The sequence below is a fragment of the Cyanistes caeruleus genome, chromosome 2, assembly GCF_971803275.1.
Source record: "Cyanistes caeruleus chromosome 2, bCyaCae1.hap1.1, whole genome shotgun sequence".
Taxonomy (NCBI): domain Eukaryota; kingdom Metazoa; phylum Chordata; class Aves; order Passeriformes; family Paridae; genus Cyanistes; species Cyanistes caeruleus.
In genome coordinates, this window is record NC_141702.1 from 64,749,634 (window position 1) to 64,771,613 (window position 21,980).

Sequence of the window (21,980 nt, forward strand, 5' to 3'; positions counted from 1 at the left end):
ATTCCCCAGCATTTGAGGAACAGATGCTTTTCAAATTACCTGCACCAGCTTGCAGGCAAACTGAAAACCAGTTTTCTTCATAGTCCCCTTATTTATTGGATGAACTGAAACAGTTCCCAAAAAACTTGCAGGTAAAATGTCTTTCCAACCACTTCACCCATGCCTTCATCTTACTATGTGCAACGAAGTTTGAAAAACGTCATCTTTGAATTCTTCAGAAGATGGATGTACCTGAGATTGTCGGTTTCTGAAAAAAATCATTTATAAGCTTGCACAGTGTCTTAATAGGACCACAAGACACTGGACTTTCCCCTCCAATGTTAATACAAACAAACATGTCAAAAATTAGAGCATTTTATTTCACCAAGCAACATATCTCAAGAGTTTTGGGCTGAGGTCTTTCCATCTTTTAGAACTCAAAACTTATTTTTACTGTAAGCAAACATCCTAATTTAAGTGACAAATCAGAATCAACATCTATTCAGTATGCAATGCAATCTGATCTAAGACTGCTTTTTACTTCTATGTAGTAGTGAGTTACCCTTATATTCTTATTCCGTATTTACAGAGCCCAACCCAATATTAATATCTTTGTTGGAATGCTCTGTTACTAGGTAAGAATAAGGAGGAAAAAACAGTAGCTAATTTGTATCAGAAAGAATCGAAGTTCGAAAAACTCAAACACACAGGAAACAGGAAGATGAGACAAAAAAATAGTGTTTAAAGAAAAGCCGTTTTGGGATTTTTAAGTACTAGAGGAACTGACTTACGCTACACCACAAACCACCCCACATAATATTGCTACCAAGAAATCAAGCCCTTTGAGTACCAACAAACTTCATCTCTCTCCCCCCAAAACAGAGTTTTGTAAGAAGGCCTCAATCTGCCCGGTCGGGAAAATGCTGTCTGGGATATCCGAGACTTTCACCTCGGCTGGTCGCACTGAAACGCTCAATACCGAGCACCAGAACTCCTCTGGGAACAAAAAGCTCGTACTAGGAGGCTACCAAACCAAACATTAGGAATGATCAGGAAGCTTTATTATATTCCACCTGAAAAAGGGCGAACGACTGCACAGTCAGAGTCCAGAAGCAGGCATTTTGCGAGGCTTCTCCCGGTCAGTCCTTCGCGGGAGCCACACGGGAGAGAGGGCCGGGAGCAGGAGGACGGAGGGTCAGGACTCGTCGGGCTTGTCGGCGGGCGGCCCGCAGGGCTGCAGCATCTTCTCCATCAGGTTGAAGCGGACGCGCGCCTTGCTCTCGTTCTCGGCGATAGCGAAGTAGTTGAGCAGGTCGAAGTGGCCCATGTAGGAGCAGTACGAGTCGCGGTGCTGGTTCACCAGCCACTCCCACTTGGTGGTGTCGGCGTGCCCCGTGCCGATGTACTTGGACTGCAGGTGCTCCAGCTGGCTGTGGATGGTGTAGCGGTCCGTCATGGCGCGGCGAGCGGGCGGACGGCGCGGTCGGGCCTGGGCGGGCGGCGCGGTCGGGCCTGGGCGGGCGGCGCGGTCGGGCCTGGGCGGGCGGCGCGGTCGGGCCTGGGCGGGCGGCGCGGACAGGTCTCGCCACAGGAACCTTTTCCGGCGGCCGCAGGAGCACTTCCCGCCTTTTTTCCTGCCGCAGTGCCCGACGGGAGCCGCCGAGAAGGGCCTGCCGGGAGCTGTAGTTTCTCCGCCCCGCCCGGCGAGGGCGGGCCCTGGCGTAGCTAAATATTGATCCTGTAATAAAATAGTTTAAATAGTTTACTGCCGGGCCGATCATGTTAGTTGGCTAATTCGTAGTAAAGCAAGAGGTAGTTACAAGGCCGGACCGGCATCTGTAACGCAGGGTTCTTTTAAAGCGCGTAGGTGAGGGCTGGCTCCAGATCAGATTTGAATTCTGAGCATGGCTGCAGGGCTGCGCCTCAGATGGAGGCAGATGCTCAACAGAGCCTCGGTGTAAAGCCTCGAGCCTGCCGTCAACTTGTAAAGCAAAGATACGGCTTTGATACTGATCAATGCACCTGGAATCCAGGGCCGTGCGCTGTCAAATCTGGCTAGGAAATACCCACCTAGTGGATCATGGGGAAGAACAACAAAAAGTCTCTCCTGCCAGAGGAGTCAGAAAACAGGAAAGCAAAGCCCCGAGGCTCACGCTTCAGGGCACGGCTTAAGCCCAGCTCCCAACACAGGCTCTGTAGAAGCCGCAACTCAGTGTCCCTCCCCAGATAAACCACACGGGAAACCTGGCTATGGAGAAAGAAAGAGCTACACAGAAACATCCAGGAGGCGCCGGGAGCAGCACAACACCCCTTTTCGTTAGCTCTTTGCTTGGTGAGAGGGCAATACATCACTTTCTGTGGTCACTCTCACCCAGGTCCACGTAGAGAAGGGCTGAAGAGGGCACAGCATTTGCAGGTCCTCCCAAGAGAGGAAGCTTGGTGGGATTACTTCTGCCACCTACAACCGAGGAAGCTCCTGTACGTCCCATCCCTGCTCCTTTTTAAGTTGAAGAGCTCTGAGTTACTCTTCCCCGGGCAGCTGGGCAGGGTGAGGGGATTTAAGTCAAAATTAAATATTAATGTTGAAAAATATCTTTTAACAGTGCAACTAGTATTTTACCTGAATGTTAAACTCACAAGCAGATATAAAACCCACAGAAAATATAACTTGTGTTGCTTATCTTCTTTTTGGTCAAAGTCAAGCTTGAAATAAGTTTTATCATCCACCAAAACAGAAGTTTTTCCAGCTCTGTTCAAGAGCTTACCTAATGTTAAAATGCATTAAATGATTCATGCTTTCATATGCTAGTAGTGTTTTTAATTATTTGTTTTAAAATAGGAAAGACACATTGCCAGAAATTTTTCAATAGGAGACTGAGCTATTTCTTCCTGTCCTTGTAAATGCCCTGTAGCCACAACGAAATCCACAGAAAAGTTGTGTGAAAAGCCAGATGACTCTCTCCCCCTTGTTTAAAAGTGAATGTCTTATAAAACCAAGGCCATATAAAGCAATGTAAAAACAACGTTCTGAAATGTCCCTACCCTTCTGTGCGAAGAACTAAATGGGGACTATAATTTTTTTATTTTTGTTATTTTTATGAGGATCTGCTGAGTCCTTGCTACCAAGGCTTGCTTAGCTGGAAGCAGATTACACAGCTGGATACAGCAGTCGCATTCTGTGGTTGCTTTCAGAGAGACCAGAAGAGGAAAAATAAACAAACATGACACTTTAGGAGTTTCTATGTATGCGGGCATACAGAAAGACAAACAAAAACATATTCTCAACAAGGGAGAGCTTTAATTTCTTTTTTAAATGGCATCTTTCTAAAGAGTAGGATGGCAAGAAGAATGCTAGCTTTTAATAGATGTTCCATGCCAACACAGTGACACATAGGGCTGCCCTCACAGCTGTTTTGAAATTATCCTCTTGGAAACTCAGAACCAGGAGATGTATTGATTAAAATACTCAGTCTTTGGAGGAGAAAAGATTCCCAGGAGCTTATCCATCTCTTGCAGATGTTGCCGTTTCTAGGAGTAATAACTGCATTAAACAGGTGTAAGAATTCTTCTTAAAAAAAAACAACAAAAAAAACCCAAACAAAACTAACAACAGCAACAAAAATACCAAACTAAGAACAAAAACACAGCCAACCACAACAAACATCCAACCAACCAAAACAATGAAACAGCAAGAACAAAAATCTAACCAAAAAAAACCAAACAACAAAACCAAACCTGAATGGCAAGTGTAAGTCTGAAATGTTCAGCAAGATTATTAGTGGGCCAAATTAAAATGCTGCATTCAGGCATCCAGGGGTCCAGGGAAACACACCAAAACTTCATTCTATATTGGCTTTGGTCAAAAACCTCTGAGACTACCAGACAAGTTTACCAATGCAAGGAAGAAAAACTATGTAGTAAAATTTCCAGCTGACAGGCAACCCACAATTATTTACAAGTAATTGCTTAAATTCAATTTCACTCTAAAAAGAAGTTTCATCTGCTAGCTTTCAATAATTATATTCAATTATAATCACTTTCTCTTCATTTCTTCTATTAAAAAAATAAAATCTGTTGTTGGGCCTTCTTTTTCTTGTTAGGTCCATTTGGTACAAAATTAATGCCTGCACTCAGGCACTTTCATTTCAAATTTAGGAATACTAAATAAGTGGGGGAAAGGAGATTCAGATGTATATAGAGAGAATTTGCTCGGTGGTAATATGCTTGTATGACTAGGATTCCTGAAAAAGTAGCATTTTGGGATATGTCAAGGTTTTTGCACTGATTACCATTAAATATCATTATCAGAATATGCAATAATGGATGATTACTTATGGAAATCACATTAATGTATTGATTGAAGTGCTGAAATTATCTTTTTGGAGAGTAACACTGTATCCCTTCAAGACAGATTTCAAAAGTTGGAGACACCGGGAGGATGTAAGGAACTGTGGAAGCCACAGGGTGTCAGGGTTGGAGCTGCAAAAATTCTTCTTCCGTAAAAACAGAATGGTTTGTTGCTCCTCCGAAATGCAGAGAAAAAGGGTAGAGGGGGCTGCTGGACCAAGAAAAACAATGTCAGTGGCTTCTCAGTGCAAGATATAACCAAATTTTTGAATTCCCTACTGACTCTTTGGGTGGAAGTATGAAGACATAAATCCCTCCAAACAAGAGGATGTGACAATCATAATAGATAAATCAAATACACACCCAGAAAGATGATAAAATGGGGAGACATGCCTGTGTGGTTCCACCCCTCCCCAAGATATTCCTCTATTCTTTTATGTTGATTTATCCTAGAAATACAGTGAGGGAAAAATTTTTGAGATTGGATTAGTCTGGCAAGAATGGTGCTGGAAATTAAATAATGACAAAAACCCATTGTCTATGTGGTGTATGATTTTTTTTAAGTATGTATTTCATTAAAAATATGTTGCTTCTGCTAAAACAGGGGTTCTTAGGTCATTATTTGCAGAAGTCACATTACCACTTAGAAATTTTAGGCTGGAAAAGTTACACTTTTCTAATTGCATATTTTGGGTTTTTTTTTCAGATTTCTCAGGTCACCACATGAATTGTGACGTAGTTTCTCAAATGTTGCTATAGCCTATGAACATTATCAGCCTCAGAAAGCTCTTATTTTGGCCCTGTAAAAGGTAGGAGACAATTCTGCTGCTTTTCTCAAAGATCCTGTAAAAAATATTTTTCATAAGCAAGCCTCTTTTACCCTATGTAAACTCCCCTGATTTCTTTGTTTGCCTTGTAGTCAGAATCATGATTTTGCTACAGGGTAAGAATATGCCTTCACTCTGCAGCCAGCCGCAGCCTTTGGGCTGCTTCTGGGACAGAGGAAACACAGTCCTTGCAAGCATGGTTAAGTTTCAAACTTTCTTCCACTATTAGAAACTATGTTTTGTTATTGCTTTGATTTTATAGTGCTTAAATACTCCAGCATCTGAAAGCTGTTTTACGGTTGTATGGCTGTTTCTCTGCCAAAGCTGTAGATTGGAAGAATGTGGAGTAAAAAAATCAGGAAAGAAGAACTGCTGTGTATCCTAGCATTGAAGGCATTCACTTTATGCTGCTCTGTATCAACGTAATCAATCATATTATCTTGAATCAGACTGCAGCTGGAGAAATTCACTGCTGGAGAGTTGTCAAACTGAGGAGACCTGTGACCTGCACTAACGCTCTCTTGCCTAGGAGCAGCTCAGAGATCACAGAGACTGGGCCTCGTAGCTTCACACTCCATCAGTTGTGTGTGAATATCACTGTGATACTCTACGCCTTCTGTATGGGTCTGAATAACGGCTGTGTGCCTTAGGTGTGCAGCTCAATCGAATTAGCTTAATTTAGGTGCCACTGAGAATTTCCTGGCGAGGTGCAGGAGCACCCTAAAAGCAGAGAGGCAGTAGGGGTCAGTAGCACAGCGCTTACAGATGAGACAAAAATAATGTGGTGATCTGAGGAATGTGTGGAGGGAGATGGAGTGCAACAGAGGCCTGGTAGAGGCAGCTCTCGCTTGTTGTTTAGAGGGAAGTTCTTTATTCCAGAGCCATCACTTTGAGAATAAAAGCCTGTCTGCTAATGTGATTAGTTACCTCTTCAGGATAAAAGTAGAGCCAGTAATAGTCTACCAGGTGAATTGAAATTTCTTGTGTCCATATATGTTTTTGTAATGAGAAAGGTTTGTTCTTGTCATGCATTTGGAGGTAAAATGAAGTAATAAGAGTAAACACAACAAAACTGGGGAAGACTACAGGACTATCCAAGAAGCAGCTGTATCCTGCCCATTTTCTTTGCGTGTCTTTTCGTCATTCACTCCAGATAAACTGCAATAGCTAATACAGCTATTAATTGTGTTCAATGAGGTATACAAAAGTAGCAGTGATGAAAGGAACATCTTTAAATAGGCTAATATTTTGAATATTAGAAATGTACACAAACTTAAATTAGAAGGATTTGGCCATTGAGTGTATATCATATCACTGTATGCTTTCTGAGTGCAAGAAAGAGTAAGAACAGAGGAAGTGACTTCCCTTTTTTAAAGTCTGATGTGAAGATGCTTAATGCAGCTGTTTCTTTTTTTATCTGCCATATAATTATCATGCTTTAAAAATACTGATTTCTTCAGAACAGTACTTAGAAGTGTTCTGTACAGGGAAGCCTATCTGCAGCCAGCTTTTTCTCTCTCTAGCTTTCCCCATCACACATAGTGCACAAGTATTCATCATTTCACCTCCTTCTCTGCAGTAAGCACAGAGGACATTGGTGTCATCACCCTTATCTAGACAAAAAAATCCGTCATCTGTATTGTGCACAAGGGCAGTTCATCTGTTACTGCACAGCAAGTCAGTTCATAAAAGTAAAAAATAAGAGCAGGAGAAGCATGGAGGCATTGATATTGGTGAGGCACCAGCTTGCTTATTTGGTGTGTGTTGTATTAATTCATGTTGTGAAATTTCAGACAGTGGATTGCTTGTGGGACAAACAGCAAAGGAGAGAGGGGGCAGCAATGGATGTTTAGGATATTAGTATCCCTGCAGGTGGAAGAAGATAACTGTCCCTTCCATGTGTCTCTAGGAAATGGCCAATCACTACCAGTTTACCACAGAATTATAGAATCAAGTTTAGGTCTACCCTCCTTCAGTTTAAGGCCTTTTCCCTTGTCATATCACTGCACACCCTGCTAAAAAATCCCTCTCCAGCCTTCTTGTAAGTCCCCTTTGAGTACTGGAAGGCTGCTGTATAAACCAGTTGTTTCTCAGCTTGGGTTGGGAACTTCCTCATCTTAAATAAGAAATGTACATAAGCCTCTTGCATTTACTGTGGAAGTAAAGCTCTCGCTAATAAGATCATGCAACATATCTCACCTTCAGCTTTATCAAAGCATTGCTGTTTATTACTTTTAAGGCAAATAGAATATAATTTTTCACAACACCAACCACCACAGACAAATTAATATGTTCAAATCACAACTCTTAGTAACTCATAATAAATGTCTTTTTGATTGCTGGTTTCATTGTTGGGAATGCCTTAATTCATCTCAAGCTGAAAATTGCTTAAATGACTGGATCCTCAAAATGAAATATAAACCCAGAGTGTAGAGACTTGGCAAGGAATAAGCAACTGGAAACAAGGTATTTATAGTGAGGATTAGGCAATGTTAGTAATGTGTGATGATAACCATCTCATCTATACATTCTGGAATGTGATTTGAGAGCTTGAAGGAGAACTGCTGATTTTGGAAAGCAAACATTCAAGGAGTACAGCAAAAAGATGTTATCTCTTTAGGCTGTAATATTTCTTCCCACCTCCTCAGCACCATGCAGACTAAGAAACTTTGAAACAAACAAAAACCAGAAACTACTTGTCAAAAAATCACCCAAACCTGGATATTTTTAAGTAAGCTTTGAAAGATGTGATTTCTTTTGCTGCTGTTTTTAGGTAGCATGTATTGTTTGCTTTTTTTTTTTTTTCTTTTTGCATTTTAATCTTCTGTATTTCACTTTGTATTTGCTTTTCTCCATAAATGTTTGAAAGTATTTATTTTTATGGTGTTTGAAGGTACTTAATTTTAGAAGATCAGAGCTGAAATATTCACATACTTGATTGCAGGGAAAGAGGCTTCAAGAAAAGCACTGTGAAAACTGCTGGCACCAGGGTTGCCATATAGAGCCCCAACAGGATGTGCGTAGATCGTGTTGACGATGGCTGATGCGTCTCTCAGAATAGCTGTTGTGGAGCACAGATGATTTAGTATTCACATACAGCTGTGTATTGCAGCCCATTTGTGGAAAAGCCTTCAGTATGAAATGCAGACATTTGAAAACCATAACTGTCTGTTCCCTTTTCTCTATCTTTTTCAGCCTTTTTTAACTTAACAATCTCCCCTTGGCTAAGGCGTTCTCTTACAGTGTTTGTACTCACCCAGTGGGGCCTTGTTCACAGCCTCGTGGTGCTATTGTTACATCAGCTATCGTGGCTATTTGTGATATTCACCTCTGGGCATAAAGACACCTGGTTTTGAACAGGATTAATGGGATATATTTTTAACAGGCAGACAAAGAGAAGTGCAGTCTATCCAGTGGGTTATTCACTTTAAGCTCCAAATGCAGTCTAGAGGTTCTGCCAACAAACTTAAGAATTTAGACTTAGGTATTTCGAGTGCTAAGACCATTGGCAGCAGTCATTCATACTTGGCACCTTGAAAGGATCAAGCCTGAAGGGTAAGGAAAGCTTACTGTTGGTGCCATCAAAAAGTCAGCATTCAAGGAACAGGTTGGGGCAGATTCCCAAACCAATGTGTGCATGAATCTGTGACTGCCTGTAGCTGTCATGACACCTTGTCACACTCAAACATGTAGGAAATTATTTGCAAACCATGAAGGAAAAGTCAAAGACAAAGAAATTAATTCTCAACTACATTTGAAATGACAGCTGGTTGTCAGGTGAATTTTATTAGTAAGGGATGAATACACAATGGAAAACACTATCAGAAAAAAAAATCTAATTTCTTTTAGTTTAAGGACTATGAACATTGGTCAGTGTAATCCCATGCCAGCTTTTCTCTCCCCCATTCAATGAGTTCCTTGTGTGAAGATGAGCTGCAGATTATTCTCCTATAAAATATGTTTATTCTATGTCATATAGGGAATAAAGTCTCCATGATCTTATCTGTATCGTGGCTGACTGCTGAATTTATCAGTGTGAAAAGAGCTGCTCTGAGTGACTCAGCTGCAGAACTGATTTGTCTTGTCATTGGAGAACAGATTTGTATAGCTGCTGAGTCACAAAATGGCTTGCATAACTGGAAGGGTAAAACAAGTTTGTCAAGTGACTCAGGTTGTAATTTGATCCTCCTCTCATTCCCAAATGTACATGCACCTGTATTTTGAAACTGCTGGGATCGTTAATTACAGTTGGAATCATTTCAGTGGTACCCATGGAATGTCTCCTTCTGATGCACTCTGCTGTTCAGTTCTTCTCCCATAATCCCTGGGATGTGGCCAAATGCTTCTTCCTTCACACAGGGGGAAAAAATTATCTGTGTTTTCCATCACTACTAAAACCCATCACCATTATGATCATAACAGATCTTCCAGTGGAGCTTAAATAAAAAAAAAAAGAGGACCAGTACTTTTCACCTTTTTTAAGGGACTATTGTTACTCCATTTAAAAGATTATTTTCAATAGGAAGTTAGGTTTAGGAAATAAGGGGAATCTTTTATATGTGTGTAGAATTCCAAAACGTTGGCAAAGAAGTCATAAGCCAAAATCTTCCTGCACATGCAGGTATATTATTATGATTTGCTGTTTGTGGGAGAAGAAAATGGCCTTTTAGCGAAGAATATTTTATGCTCAGGAGGAATTAGAAAAAACCTTTGCATTGAGAGTTGTTTGTCTGATGCTCTATCAGCCAGAAAAAACAGATGCATGTAACTGTGATTTAAGAAAAAGCTATCCTTACATCTAGAGAGAAAAGAAAACAAAACACTGAGGGCAGTCATCTACTTTATGGATGTCACTGTTTCCTTTAGAAAACATATTAGAAAGTGCAGTAGCTTTTCTTCTGAGATCTGTATAGTATCCTACAAGCACTAATTCTTGATGGCCATACTAAGAAAGGAAAATATTGTCCTAATCAAATAGATGAGGATGTTGACATAAGCAATTAAATCCGGGACCAGAAGCTCCACACTGATCTGGTATCAGAGCAGGCTCCTTGGTAGTACAGCACTGTGCCCATCACCCAGCTCTGTTCCAGCTCTCCATGAAGGTTTTTCACTGACTCAGCACAGCACAGCACAGCACCCCTAGGTGAGACTTGTTTGTGGCTGTAATGGTTTGATTTAGGTAAATGAGCCCTTTGGAAACTTTTATTGTCGGTTAAGTTTCTGTTTCCTCCTACGAACTCAAGCAGAGTCTGAACTGAGCCCGCTCTCACACTGACACATTTCTCACCCTTCTCACACTGTGCTGAGGAGCTCCTCTGAAAGCTGCATTTTGATTTGTATGCAGACACAGTCATAACATTAAATACAACAAGCTCTAGCATTTTCATAGCAAAGCTGAAAATTTCCACTTTTTTACTCAAATCAAAATGAAATTTTGCTGGAGGGAGGTGAGGATGAATCTGAATACACTTTTAAATTGCTTTGACCAATATGTTCCATACAACAACAACTTGTGCATTGACCCTGATGATACCTTTTCAGCTGTTTGAATGCTTGAATGCAACCTTCATCTCAGAACTCCTACAGCTATTGGTTATTAGGGAGCTGTCTGAAGATAAAGGTCACCTTCAACCTCTTTTTAAGTTTTCTCCTGAATTATATTAATGACTTTTAAAATTGCCTTTGAGTTTAGACAGACCTTTGGTAGCAGTTTTTTTCTAAGTATTCTTATAAAGGTACACTAGGACAAAACATTTCTTCCAGATGTGCGGTACTATTGGGTTTGAATTACTCTGTCTGTGTCTGGGTGTGAACCCGTACTTCTCCAAGGTTTGGGGCATCAGAGTTGGGATTCTTGGATCAGGTCATTAGGAAGATGAGACACTAACATGTCTGGTTGTGATTTGCAGTTGTGTAAATATCAGAGTTCTAGGGGCTTGTTCGTGCCTGTCTCTAGGATCTGGGAAGCATTTCATGAAAAAAAAAAAAAAAAGTTTTAACTGCCAAAGGCAGCTGCCAGAGCATTTATATAATTCATTTTGCTTTCTGGTACTTGTTTCAAGGGCATTGGCTAGAGGACACATTTGGTCTATTCACTCACCTGGATACATGATCCTTATCATGGATTCATAGGATGATTTGGGTTGGAAGAGACCTCAAAGATCATTTCATTCTAACCCACCAGCCATGGGCAGGGACAGCTTTCACTACACTAGGTTGCTCAAAGCCCCATCCAACCAGATCCAGCCCATCCAACAGTTCCAGGAATGGGACATCCACAGCTTCTCTGGGCAACCTGTTCCAGTGCCCCACCACCCTCAGAGCAAAAAATTTCTTAATATCTAATCTAAACCTACACTCTTTCAGATTAAAGCCATTTCCTCTTTTCCTATCACTACATATGCTTATAAAAAGTTTGATTCTCCTCTATACCAGAAACAAAACAATCCACACTCTATCCTCCATGTTATGCTTCCTGTAGTTTATAACATTGGGCCTGTCTCATTTGATGCCACGTTCAAACTTCCACTGATTTCACTGAAAGCAGAATTTGGCAATTAATTTTAACTGCTATAGACTCATTAAATATCACACAGTTTTTTCCACATCATATGAATAACATTCACATATAAGAAATTACTGAAGAGAGAGAATTTTTTAAGTAGAAAGATGGGTATACAGAGGCATAAGCCTTTAGAGAAACAAAATATCTGCAAGAAAAAGGCAGAGACATGAAAAGACATGTAATCTTTTCATGAAAAGAGAGAACTAGCACTCAGAGGATTTGGATGCAACTCCTGCTTAGATCAAGACTTGCTGCACACCTCTAGGCATTTTGACACTTTCTGTGATTTCTTTCCCATCTATAATACATGGGTCGCAATACACACAGCAGTATTTTAAAGTAATTGCTTGCAAATTGGTTTAGAGAGCCTGAAGTGGAGCATAGTTTATAAATGTAATGCAATATTATTATTGTTGTCACATAAAAACCTAGCTTAGTCCATCAATTTAATTGTCACCACAGCCACATGGATGCCAGGGCTTCTAATGTTACTTGGGAAATCATCTTTCAAGTATGTTGTTGTCCTTCAACAGCTGGCACATCTATCTCCTTTCACCTATGACGGAATAAGATTCTGCAAATTTTCATGTAGTACAAGTTTGAAGACTGATGGGCATATTACTGGGTGTGTAAGAGAATTTGAAGTGTGCTTTTCAGCATCTAATCAATCCCTCTTTCCACTTCAAAAGTGCTGCAAACACATGTTACACTGTGACGCTGCATGCTACAATTGTTTTACCAAGCCAGAGAGGCCGGATACACCTCAGCACCTACTAATCCCATCAGAGTTTGGCAGTGCTCCCTGTCAGGCCACCAGCTGCTGCCAGGAGAGTGTTTTATGTCTTGCACTGACAGACAGCATGGGGAGATTGCTCTACCCAGACAGCTGAATGAAGACAGAGTTGTTTCCAAAGCAAGCCGCAAATGCTGTAACTGCGGATACATATCATTGGGAATAACAAATCTTGGGAAAATAAGTGCAGTGGATCAGTAGCCAAAAAATGTAGGTGTGCTGCTGTGAGAACGTTGCCTATGAGGAGCTGGCTAATGAGCCTACCTTAGAAACTGCTCATGCATTAACAGGCACTGCACGGGCGGCCTGGCTGTTCTTGCACTGAGGTATGTAGGATGTGGGAGTTAAGGGCTTCACATTTAGAGGAATCTTTCAGCACCAAGATCATGCCTCTACAGCTGTGGATTTTGGACCACATTAGAATCACAGCTTAGGAGAGATGTCAGGTAGTAATTTTGTATAATCTCCTGCTCCAGTCTCTCAGAGTCAACACTGATCTCTGTGCTTCGGCGAGATGGATCTTAAAAAAATATCCAAGAATAGAGATTCCACAATTCTTCAGGAAATCTCCTGTTCCTGAGGGCTTCACTGCCATCATAATGTGCATTTTTCCTTTATTTCCTATTGGAGCTTTATCCCAATTTATGAGCATTGTTTCTCATTCTCCTGCCATACACTTGCATTGTATCAGTAATCTCTTCAATACATTAAGGCTGCTGTTAGATCCTCTAAATCTTTTATTTTTGGGGCTAAACAAACTCAGTTCCTTCAGCCTCTCCCTACAGGTCACACACTCCAAACCTATGACCATCTCAGTGACTCTTTGCTGGACTCACTCAAATTCATCCACATCCTACTCATACTGGGAATCCCAGATCTGCTGACTTTCTTACAAAAATCAAGGAAAGGGAGCAAGAACTCTTCCTATGGAGTATTTTCAGGCCATGCAATTCTACAGCAGTACAGAGGGTAATTTATCTGCTTGCTCTTTCCCAAGAATAAGGCAAGCATAAGGCAGCAGAGACAACATTGCTCAGGTTTCCGAAGCTCACATCCATACATTCACACTGACTAGAGTAACTCCAAAGATTGGCTGTGATTTTTTTGCAGAATTGCAGAAGTAGTTATGATCTTCTCCGTGAACCATAAGGGGTTAAATCATATGTGGAGAATCCAGTCAGAGTGAGACAGAGGAATGGTACCATATGGGTAACAGAATAATCTTAGGAAAACTGTATTTCCAAGATGGGTGGAGATGGGAATTTAGGGAATCTGCCATCCTAGTGTGTCTTTTTCCCACCTCTCCTGCATGTTTCCTACAGAGTTTAAAGGAATGCATGGCATCAATTGAATGGGTGACCTGACCCCTTTGAGGAATGAAGGGGGAGAAAAAGTCTCAGAAGAAGGGTTATCTTAGATGTAATTAATTTAACTGTCACTAAAGCTGCAGATATGGCAAGATTTCAAGTATCACTTGGAAAATTTTCTTGCCATGTCACAAAATAGAAACATTTTTCATCATAAATTGACGTGTCTATCTCCTGGCATCTTCAGATAGTGAGCATGTGGAAATTTGGTATGCAGGTATTCAGTGCTATTTGAAATTAAGTAAAGACTCACTTCTCTAGGTGTATTCTAAACGTAGTACTGATTATTGGTGAACTTTAAATTTGTTATTGTATATTAATCACAATTTTAAAATTATTTAGCATTAAATATATTAAATTTGCTTCTGTATATTAATTTTGTTTCTCTGCTATTGAATTATTTTGTTAAGTTATACTTCATTTTAAATTCACACCAAATTTGTACTCACAGCAATTGTATATGCTGTAGCTAACATTAAATATGGTCAGTATTTAAAATTATTATTTATGTAGGATTTTCCCTTGTATAATTAAATGTTAGTTGGGTTTTCTTTCCTTTATCACATTGTAAAAATTTATTCTGTAAGACGAAAACTGTGTTTAACATCCTTGTAACACACAGGTGTAACTCTGCTAGTGCTGCCTACCAGGTTTGCAATGAAACCAGTGGTTCCAAGCCATGTAGCATAAGAAGTGTGGAGCATTGTTTTCTGTGTTTGTCCCCTGTCTGTGTGCTATTTCTGGGGGGGACTGCCTGCTGACCTTGGCCAAGAAGCAAGGTTTATGTTGGTAGTCATGGCACAAAGGCATAGTAGATGACGGATATTTCCAGAAGGAATTTTCTATCAAAAAAAAAAAAAAAAAAAAAAAAGTGAATTACCTTCTCAGGAATAAAAGAACAGTACCAGATTTACCTTACAAAAATTTTTATTATGCTATTAATAGATTTTTTGTAATCTGTCAAAATTTTTACTATATCATTGCAACTGTTTATTATCTTAATAAAAAATACCCACTTCCAACATTTGGCTTGAATTCTGTAGAACTGATTTACCCCTCTGAAGATGTAGTCTTCTGTTTTAGTGTATATTAATATTTGTATTGCTACAAATATATAGAATATATAGAGAATATAGAATATATAAATATTCTATAAATATCTTTGACATGTGTCAATAAGATTTAGAAAATGAGGCTAAAATAAATTTCAGGAAGTAATCTAATCCACTCCCTACCTCAATTTAAAATCAGCCATACTTGAATTATTCCTAGTGGACACTTATCCAGCTTAACAAGAGGTATGGCCAGGCTAGGTTGCATTGCTGAAGCTGAGAGTACAAGGCAGAAAGAAGAACTGAGACTGTATGCACAGTGCAGTCCTTCTTCTCTGCCACAGCAGTACACAACCTACACAGAGATGTAACTTGAAATGCATGTGTGTGTGTGTATATATATGTATGTGTGTGTGTGTGTGTGTGTGTGTGTGTAAAAAACTGAATTACAGACCAAATCATTCTCTAGATTGACAAATTGAAAGAGGGGCTGTGTGCTCTGGTTTTGGTTCATCTGTTGGGGCTTCCATGATCACTTTGCTTACTCAGTTATGAACTTGGCAAATGTAAAGGCCAGAATCTGATGTTTTCAGAGATCCAGAAGTTAAAGGATATATTTAATATATCCAGTGCCCAGCTGCATCCTAATGGATGCACATTAAATTAACTGGAAGCTAATAGCTGCTGCTCATGGAAAGATGACTGTACCCCTTGGCTGCTGCAGAGCCTCCCTCTCATCTGTTGCCTCCTCTTAGCACAGGGTGAGTTGGGGAGAGCTGGAAGCACCTGGGACCCACCCAGGTGCCCAGAAGATTTGGGCAGGTTTGATCTTTCTGTGAATAACCACCAAGGCAGCTCCATCTATCAAGAGCTGGCAGCTGTGTGAAAGCAGTGCAGGTGATCAGCTGCCCCTCTGCCTTATTCACCTCTCACGTACAGAGGCTTCGTGTACCGAGATACTCCCTGGCTGGGGTAAATGGAAGGAGACCCGTGTGCTCCCGTGGCGTTGCTGTGCAGCTGCTCAGTGCCCCCAGTACTTCCTGGCCTTGCATTTCTTATCTATGAGGCTTGAAGAAAGGCTGGGAGCAGCTGCCTTGCAGAATCCTGGGATACTTGCCACAGCCACCAGACAGGTTTCAAAGATAAAATATAAGCCTTTTCTTTTCTCAAATAAGTTTTGCAAGGTGTTTGACAAATACCCTTCTACTTTGACGAGCACAATTTATTTTTAGGGCGTTTTTTTGGTTTTGGTTTTTTTTTCAGCTAAAACATGCAAACATCAGCAGTGGCTTTGTTTCATTCCAACGAAATCTATCACGCTGTTACTGTATCACATAATGTCACGTACAATTTGCTTAGAGACCATGTGCCTTGCCATTCACGGAGGATTCCAGGCAGCAATTGGTCCTTACTGGGCTGTGAAACAAATTGCTCCCTGGCTGTGTATTCTCAACTAAATAATCCCAAGTAATTTTTCCCTCACCTTCAGCTAAACAAAAACTTTTCTTTATCTTCTCATATCTGCAGCATGTCACTACCATGCTACCCTTGGGAAGGTCTAACACAACATATTTAGATCTAGCCACAAAGCCACCCGTAAGGTTTCCACATGTGCAGCACGCCTTCAGAAGAAGGTAGTCTGTATGGTACAGGAACTCCCTGTGCACTTTGGGCAGGATCCCAACCACTTTCTGGATGTTATATTGCTTGTTGAAAAGCACTGGCAGCATGAATAAGGTGATCCATCAACATGGCTGTATAAAATTTCTGTTCACACGATTCTGGGATAGAATTCTTTTATTTTATCAAAACTTGGTGAAAACAACACCTTTTATTTGAATGACTAATGTGAAAAGGATGCTCCAAAAAAGCTATGGAAATGTCCTCATTTTACAATAGCTCTCTTTGTGAAAGTCTATTTATTCTTTGCCTTCTAAACCATCTCAGGCTTTTAACCTCTGGAAGAAAAAAACCTCTTTTTGTTACTGCCTAGGTACTTCTGCCTTCATACCTAATACACAGCCTGGCCATTTCCTGCTCAGGGAGTAGTGATGAGGGGAAAATAGCACAGGTAGTTTTTGGCAATATGAACTTGCCCTAGAATCTGCTGTTACTGGGACTATACCCAAATCAGATTGTCTGCTACGTGCATTCCTCTCCTCGCTTTTTTATCCCTCTTGAATGACATAAAGATGTCCTTGTCTCTGCTCTGACAGGTTGCAAAGTGCTCCCTGTTAACCAGTCTCAGTGTACGGACATGCAAATGTACCTCATTTCTGTCCGATAGCAGGAGTTAGAATGCACACCTTTACTGAAACACAGGAGCAGAGTTAGACAAAGCTTCTCATTAGGCCAGCTGATGTGACAGGACCTTTGTCAAGTTATACATATGGGCTATGGCTCTTGCATTCAAAACCTGTGATAATAGCAGAGAAATCCAGTGTCTTGGTAATCAAGCAAGCCTTCTGTTCCCAGAAATCAGTATTGTTCCATGGCTCAAATTAACTATGTTTTTTTACAACTATTGTGTGAAAACATTTTGAACTTGTTCATTCATTGGTTACTAGCTTAAGAAAACATTCTGGCATCTGCCATCATCTCTGAATGAAGAAGTCCCAGGGCTATTTCTTGTGTTTCCAATCTGGCATTTCATACAACCCTAACTAGATTAAGAACTCGTTTATGGGTAAAGAACTTTCAGAGCCATACATGAGTGCCAAGTTGTGGTTCACAAGGAATTCAGGGGCAATACACCCAGGGCTGGCTTCACATGCCTTTGGGACATAATTGGAGAAGAATGTTAAATCCTTTCCTAAATAAGCAAGAGAGAGGGCCCTGGCACAGGGCATCTTCTGACTCCACAGCAATTACATCTGCACAGCTTTCAGCACTCCATCCTTTTGCAGCAGTCTTCCTCCTTCCTAATGAAGGGGAGAAAAGGAAAGCAAGAAGAAAAACATCTGCAGTGCTCAATACCTAGAGCACTATGTTATCCCTGTGTAAATCCAAATATTCCCATGGGCTTCAACAAAGAATTAAGGTGGATTTAGCTACCTGTGGTGATACTTGGCTTCTGAATTCTTTTCAGCACTCTATTGCTCATGCAACCAAGGAGAATCTCTTTACATCAGCAACACTTATTAATGAAGCTGTTCGTAACACCAGTATCTTTTGTGAGAGGTTACAATGAAATGTGAAAAGGCAGAACAGGAATGTTGGACCTCTCTCAAGCTGGAAGTACCACAGCTGAAGACTCAGTTTCTCTGGTAAATGAATATAGTGAAAAAATTTTCTAGCATCAGTCTTTCGGTGTCTCTCTTCAACTCACCTTGGCAATTGATAAATCATGTACTGTCAGAATAACTCTACTGATCCATGAGGTTAAAAAGAAAAAAGTTAATTGTCCAGGACCATGAATCATTACTTTGATTGAGCTAGATGTGAGCTAGATTACATCAGATCTGATTCTAGCTTAGAAGATACTCATGTGTACTGCACATCCAGAAAAGTGTACGTGAATTTTATGTGTCTGAGAACTGGCTCTAGGATACAAAACTGAACTGGTAGCAATTAGCTCTGTTTTCAGCTGAAGGTTTCACAAGTGTCAATTATTATAGCTTGACACTACTATAACTTCATACTGAAACTAGTACAGATGTTATGAGTACATTATATGTACGAATATGCTTTTCTAGAGATGGGTAAGCTCCAGAAAAGCAGGTGTGTGTATGTCACCTGTATGGAAGTTGCCCGGTGAAATTGCTCTTCACAAAAATTGACATTATTTAGAGTCCAGATGCCCTGTGATGTTGGTAAGTGTTAGCAAAGAGAAATTTACATGTCCACATAATTTCTAATTTCTTGGGCTTTGGAAGAAACTCAATTTCCCGGTTGGAAATGTCTTTAGAAGCATCACACACCAGAGCAGAAAGATGATGGGTCTCCCTCATGCAGTGAATTGTCTTTGAAATATAACACATCCTGACAATATTTTAACATACATGAGAGCACAATTTGTTTATATATTACTTTTCACTACACATTTATGAGAACTGGAAGTAATTATGTCTGTCCTCTTTCTAGAGATGAGAGAACTGGAAGCAAAACCTGGCTCATTCAAAGCAATCACTTAAGACCGAGGTCAGGATTGGAAGCCTTTAAGGAAACAAGAAAGTGCAATAGCTCTTCAGGAAAAAGAAAAAAGAACTGAAAGAGGGGCTTACGGTCTGCAGATGTATAGTACATTTATATTTCCCGAACTCCTTTAGAAACTTATTGGCATCTGTGATCCCAATACTAATGACTTCTGCCTTTATCTATGTAAATTGAGTATTTACTTTTACTGGTAAACTGCAAAGTGTTTCTCTTATAATCAGAGATAGCAGAAAGTGAAAATAAATTATGATGTTACTTTTGTAGCTTGGTATATAATGCTGCTCAGGAGTCACAGAACAATAAAATTACAAGACTGAGAATTCTTTATCTATTATTTTGGAAAATCATTTTCCTCTGTCTAATCATTTCCATTATCAATCTACACTGTTCATGTTATTACAGAAGAGATTGAAATGAGCATAATAACCCAAAACAAGTGTCTTTGTTACATATGATGACACAACAGTCTTTTCAAATGACTCATCTGGTTTTGTTTCTCATAACAGCATGCAAATGGGCACCTTTCATAAGATCTACCAACATAATACACTCAATAACTTTTAGGCTACCTGTTTAGCTATAGTGGAATTTTTTTTTAGCATGCTATTTGTGTAATTAGTGAGGTTTTTATGAGAATTTGGAACCTTCTTTAACCTCGTCTAATCTAGGTGGCAAAATCTGTAGAAATAATAAATTTCTCTCCATTTGTTTCTTAGAAGAGTAATATTTTAACAATGTTGCTACCTTGCCTGCTACTCAGATACTGAAATTTTTACTGAAGTCTCTGCCAAAGCAGGGGAGACTTGACAGTCATCTCTTTGGTCTTCTATATCCTCCAGATGAATTACAGGGAAGATATCAGATGTTTCTAGATTAACATTTTGCTCTTGACAGGACCATCAGACACATCAGTCAATACACCCATAGCTTTGCCTGTGCTGCAACAACAGCGGGTTAATTTGTAATTGTTGTTCCATGCCACGCAAAGGAGCCTGTACCTTTGATTACCCATGACATTACGTTAACACCCAGCTCTATTTTCAGCTCCTCCTGCATTAACAACACCAAACAACACTGAAGGCCCATTTGCTTTCTGCGGTCCATTGGCGAGGAGAAAACTGCCTGCTCACTGATGCTGCAGCTGGTCTCACGAAGCAGCAGCCTGGAAAAGAAAACCCACTCACAATTCAGTGCCTTCAGGTAGTTTTAGAGAACTAGTGAGACCCACACACCTAAATTTGTCTCCAGCATCAAGGTCTAAGAGAAAAATCCCAGCAAAGTGCCCAGTGCAGTCCTGGATTTTTCAAGGTAAAAGAGCCTTTCTGTCAGATATATTTTTAACTGATTTTTACCATAAAACCTCAAATATTTTCTTTTTACTTTCATTTTTTTTCCTGACACAAAAACAGCATAGAAAATAAGGAAGGAGTAAGCTTCCTACATCTCTGCAACTGTTCTCATCATGACAGAAATTGTTCTCGGTCACCCAGGGTGGGATTTATGCAATGTAAGAAATTTTGGAGCTGTATAACTGATGATTACTCAGGAAAGTACAGTTGCTCTTTCGGCTACTTTTTGGCACCAACAATAAAGTAACTTCTATATTTTAAAATTTTCAGATTATTTTCAAGATTTGTGATGAAAAGGAGAAAAAAGGAGGATTTTCAAGATTGTCCAAGATTTTCAAGAAAAGCAAAAACTTCCTGTCTCAGGAAGACTTGAATAACCTCTGTAACTACTTGTGTGGCTAATTAATAAATGTGTACCAAACATTTTTTGTTAGGTTTTCTTTCAGTTCGAATGATGGGGAAAGTGTTGGGGTTTTTTTTCCCCAGAGAGTCACAACGCACAAAAAAGACTTGATTTGACCCGTACTCCGAGGCATGAAGCGAAGAGCGCTTCCTTACGCTAAGCAGCGGCAATTTGAATTACAGAATCACAGTGTCGGAAAGCCCCCGCTTGCCGGCGGGGAGGCGAGAACAAAAAAAGTCAGGGGACGTCCACGGGGATGATGGCGAGGAAAGGGGCCAGCTCACGGCTCCCACGCTTCCCGGCACCCACGGGGCGGACTTTCCCCGTGGCAGCGACAGCAGCCGGGCATCCTCCCGCGGGGCCGGCAGGGGGCGGGGCGCCGACATGCAAATTACACCCTCGCAGCCAATAGGCGGGCGAGCCGGTCGGGGGCGGGGCGGTCCGCGGGGATGAGCGCTCGCCTCGACGGCACGGATGCTGAGGCGGCATCGGCATCTCGGGGAGAGACACCGGCACCTCGGGGAGAGACACCGGCACCTCGGAGAGAGACACCGGCACCGCGGGGTGGGACACCGGCACCGCGGGGAGTGACACCGGCACCGCGGGGAGAGACACCGGCACCGCGGGGTGGGACACCGGCACCTCGGGGTGGGACACCGGCACCTCGGGGAGCGACGCGGGAGGAGTTACACAGGACTGGCCGGACTTCCCTGCCCGGAGGTGAGTACCTGCCGTGACGGGGAGGACGCCTTCCTCGGGGGCTGGGCAGGGTTTGGTTTCTTTACCCCGGGCAGCCGGTGCTGGATCCCGGGACGGGGGTACAGCCGTATTCCCGAGCTCCTCCGAGCATCAGCTGGGGTTCCCGGACACCGACGCGGCCGGAGCTGGAGGGCAGTGCTGGGCAGCGCCGGAGCTGGGGCTGGCCGCCCCTTCCCGGGCCCGCTGCTCGGCAGCCAGCCCGGCCGGAGAGGCGGAGGCTCCGCGGGGCGTGCGGGGCATCTCGGCTTTGCTTTAGAGTACACGAAACTGCCCCTTTCGGCTCGAGTGGCGAAGTCTGAAGCCCTGAGAGATGATAGGAAATGCGGGCTGGGTTTTTGGGTGCGAAGTTGCCTTAGGCTAGCCCTGCTCCTCATGGAACGC

The 21,980-nt window shown here is 41.5% G+C and overlaps 2 protein-coding genes across 3 annotated transcripts in view; one reads left to right on the top strand and one right to left on the bottom strand.

Annotated features, from left to right (window-relative positions):
- Window positions 1–338: 338 nt before the first annotated feature.
- SF3B5 (splicing factor 3b subunit 5) lies at window positions 339–1,546 on the bottom strand. The gene has a single exon (XM_023923532.2). The coding sequence runs from the start codon at window positions 1,433–1,435 to the stop codon at window positions 1,175–1,177; it is 261 nt and encodes an 86-aa protein (XP_023779300.1). The 5' UTR covers window positions 1,436–1,546; the 3' UTR covers window positions 339–1,174.
- A 3,486-nt stretch (window positions 1,547–5,032) lies between these two features.
- The window catches only part of STX11 (syntaxin 11), a 30,495-nt gene continuing 13,547 nt past the window's right edge, over window positions 5,033–21,980 (top strand). The window contains exons 1-4 of one of the 2 annotated variants that reach the window (XM_086877546.1): window positions 5,033–5,135; window positions 20,133–20,396; window positions 20,498–20,595; window positions 20,708–21,560. The gene's annotated coding sequence lies outside the window, so the exon portion shown is untranslated. Of the gene's footprint in view, window positions 5,136–20,132; window positions 20,397–20,497; window positions 20,596–20,707; window positions 21,561–21,980 lie in introns of those variants that run through there. The other variant, XM_086877547.1, reaches the window with a different exon arrangement.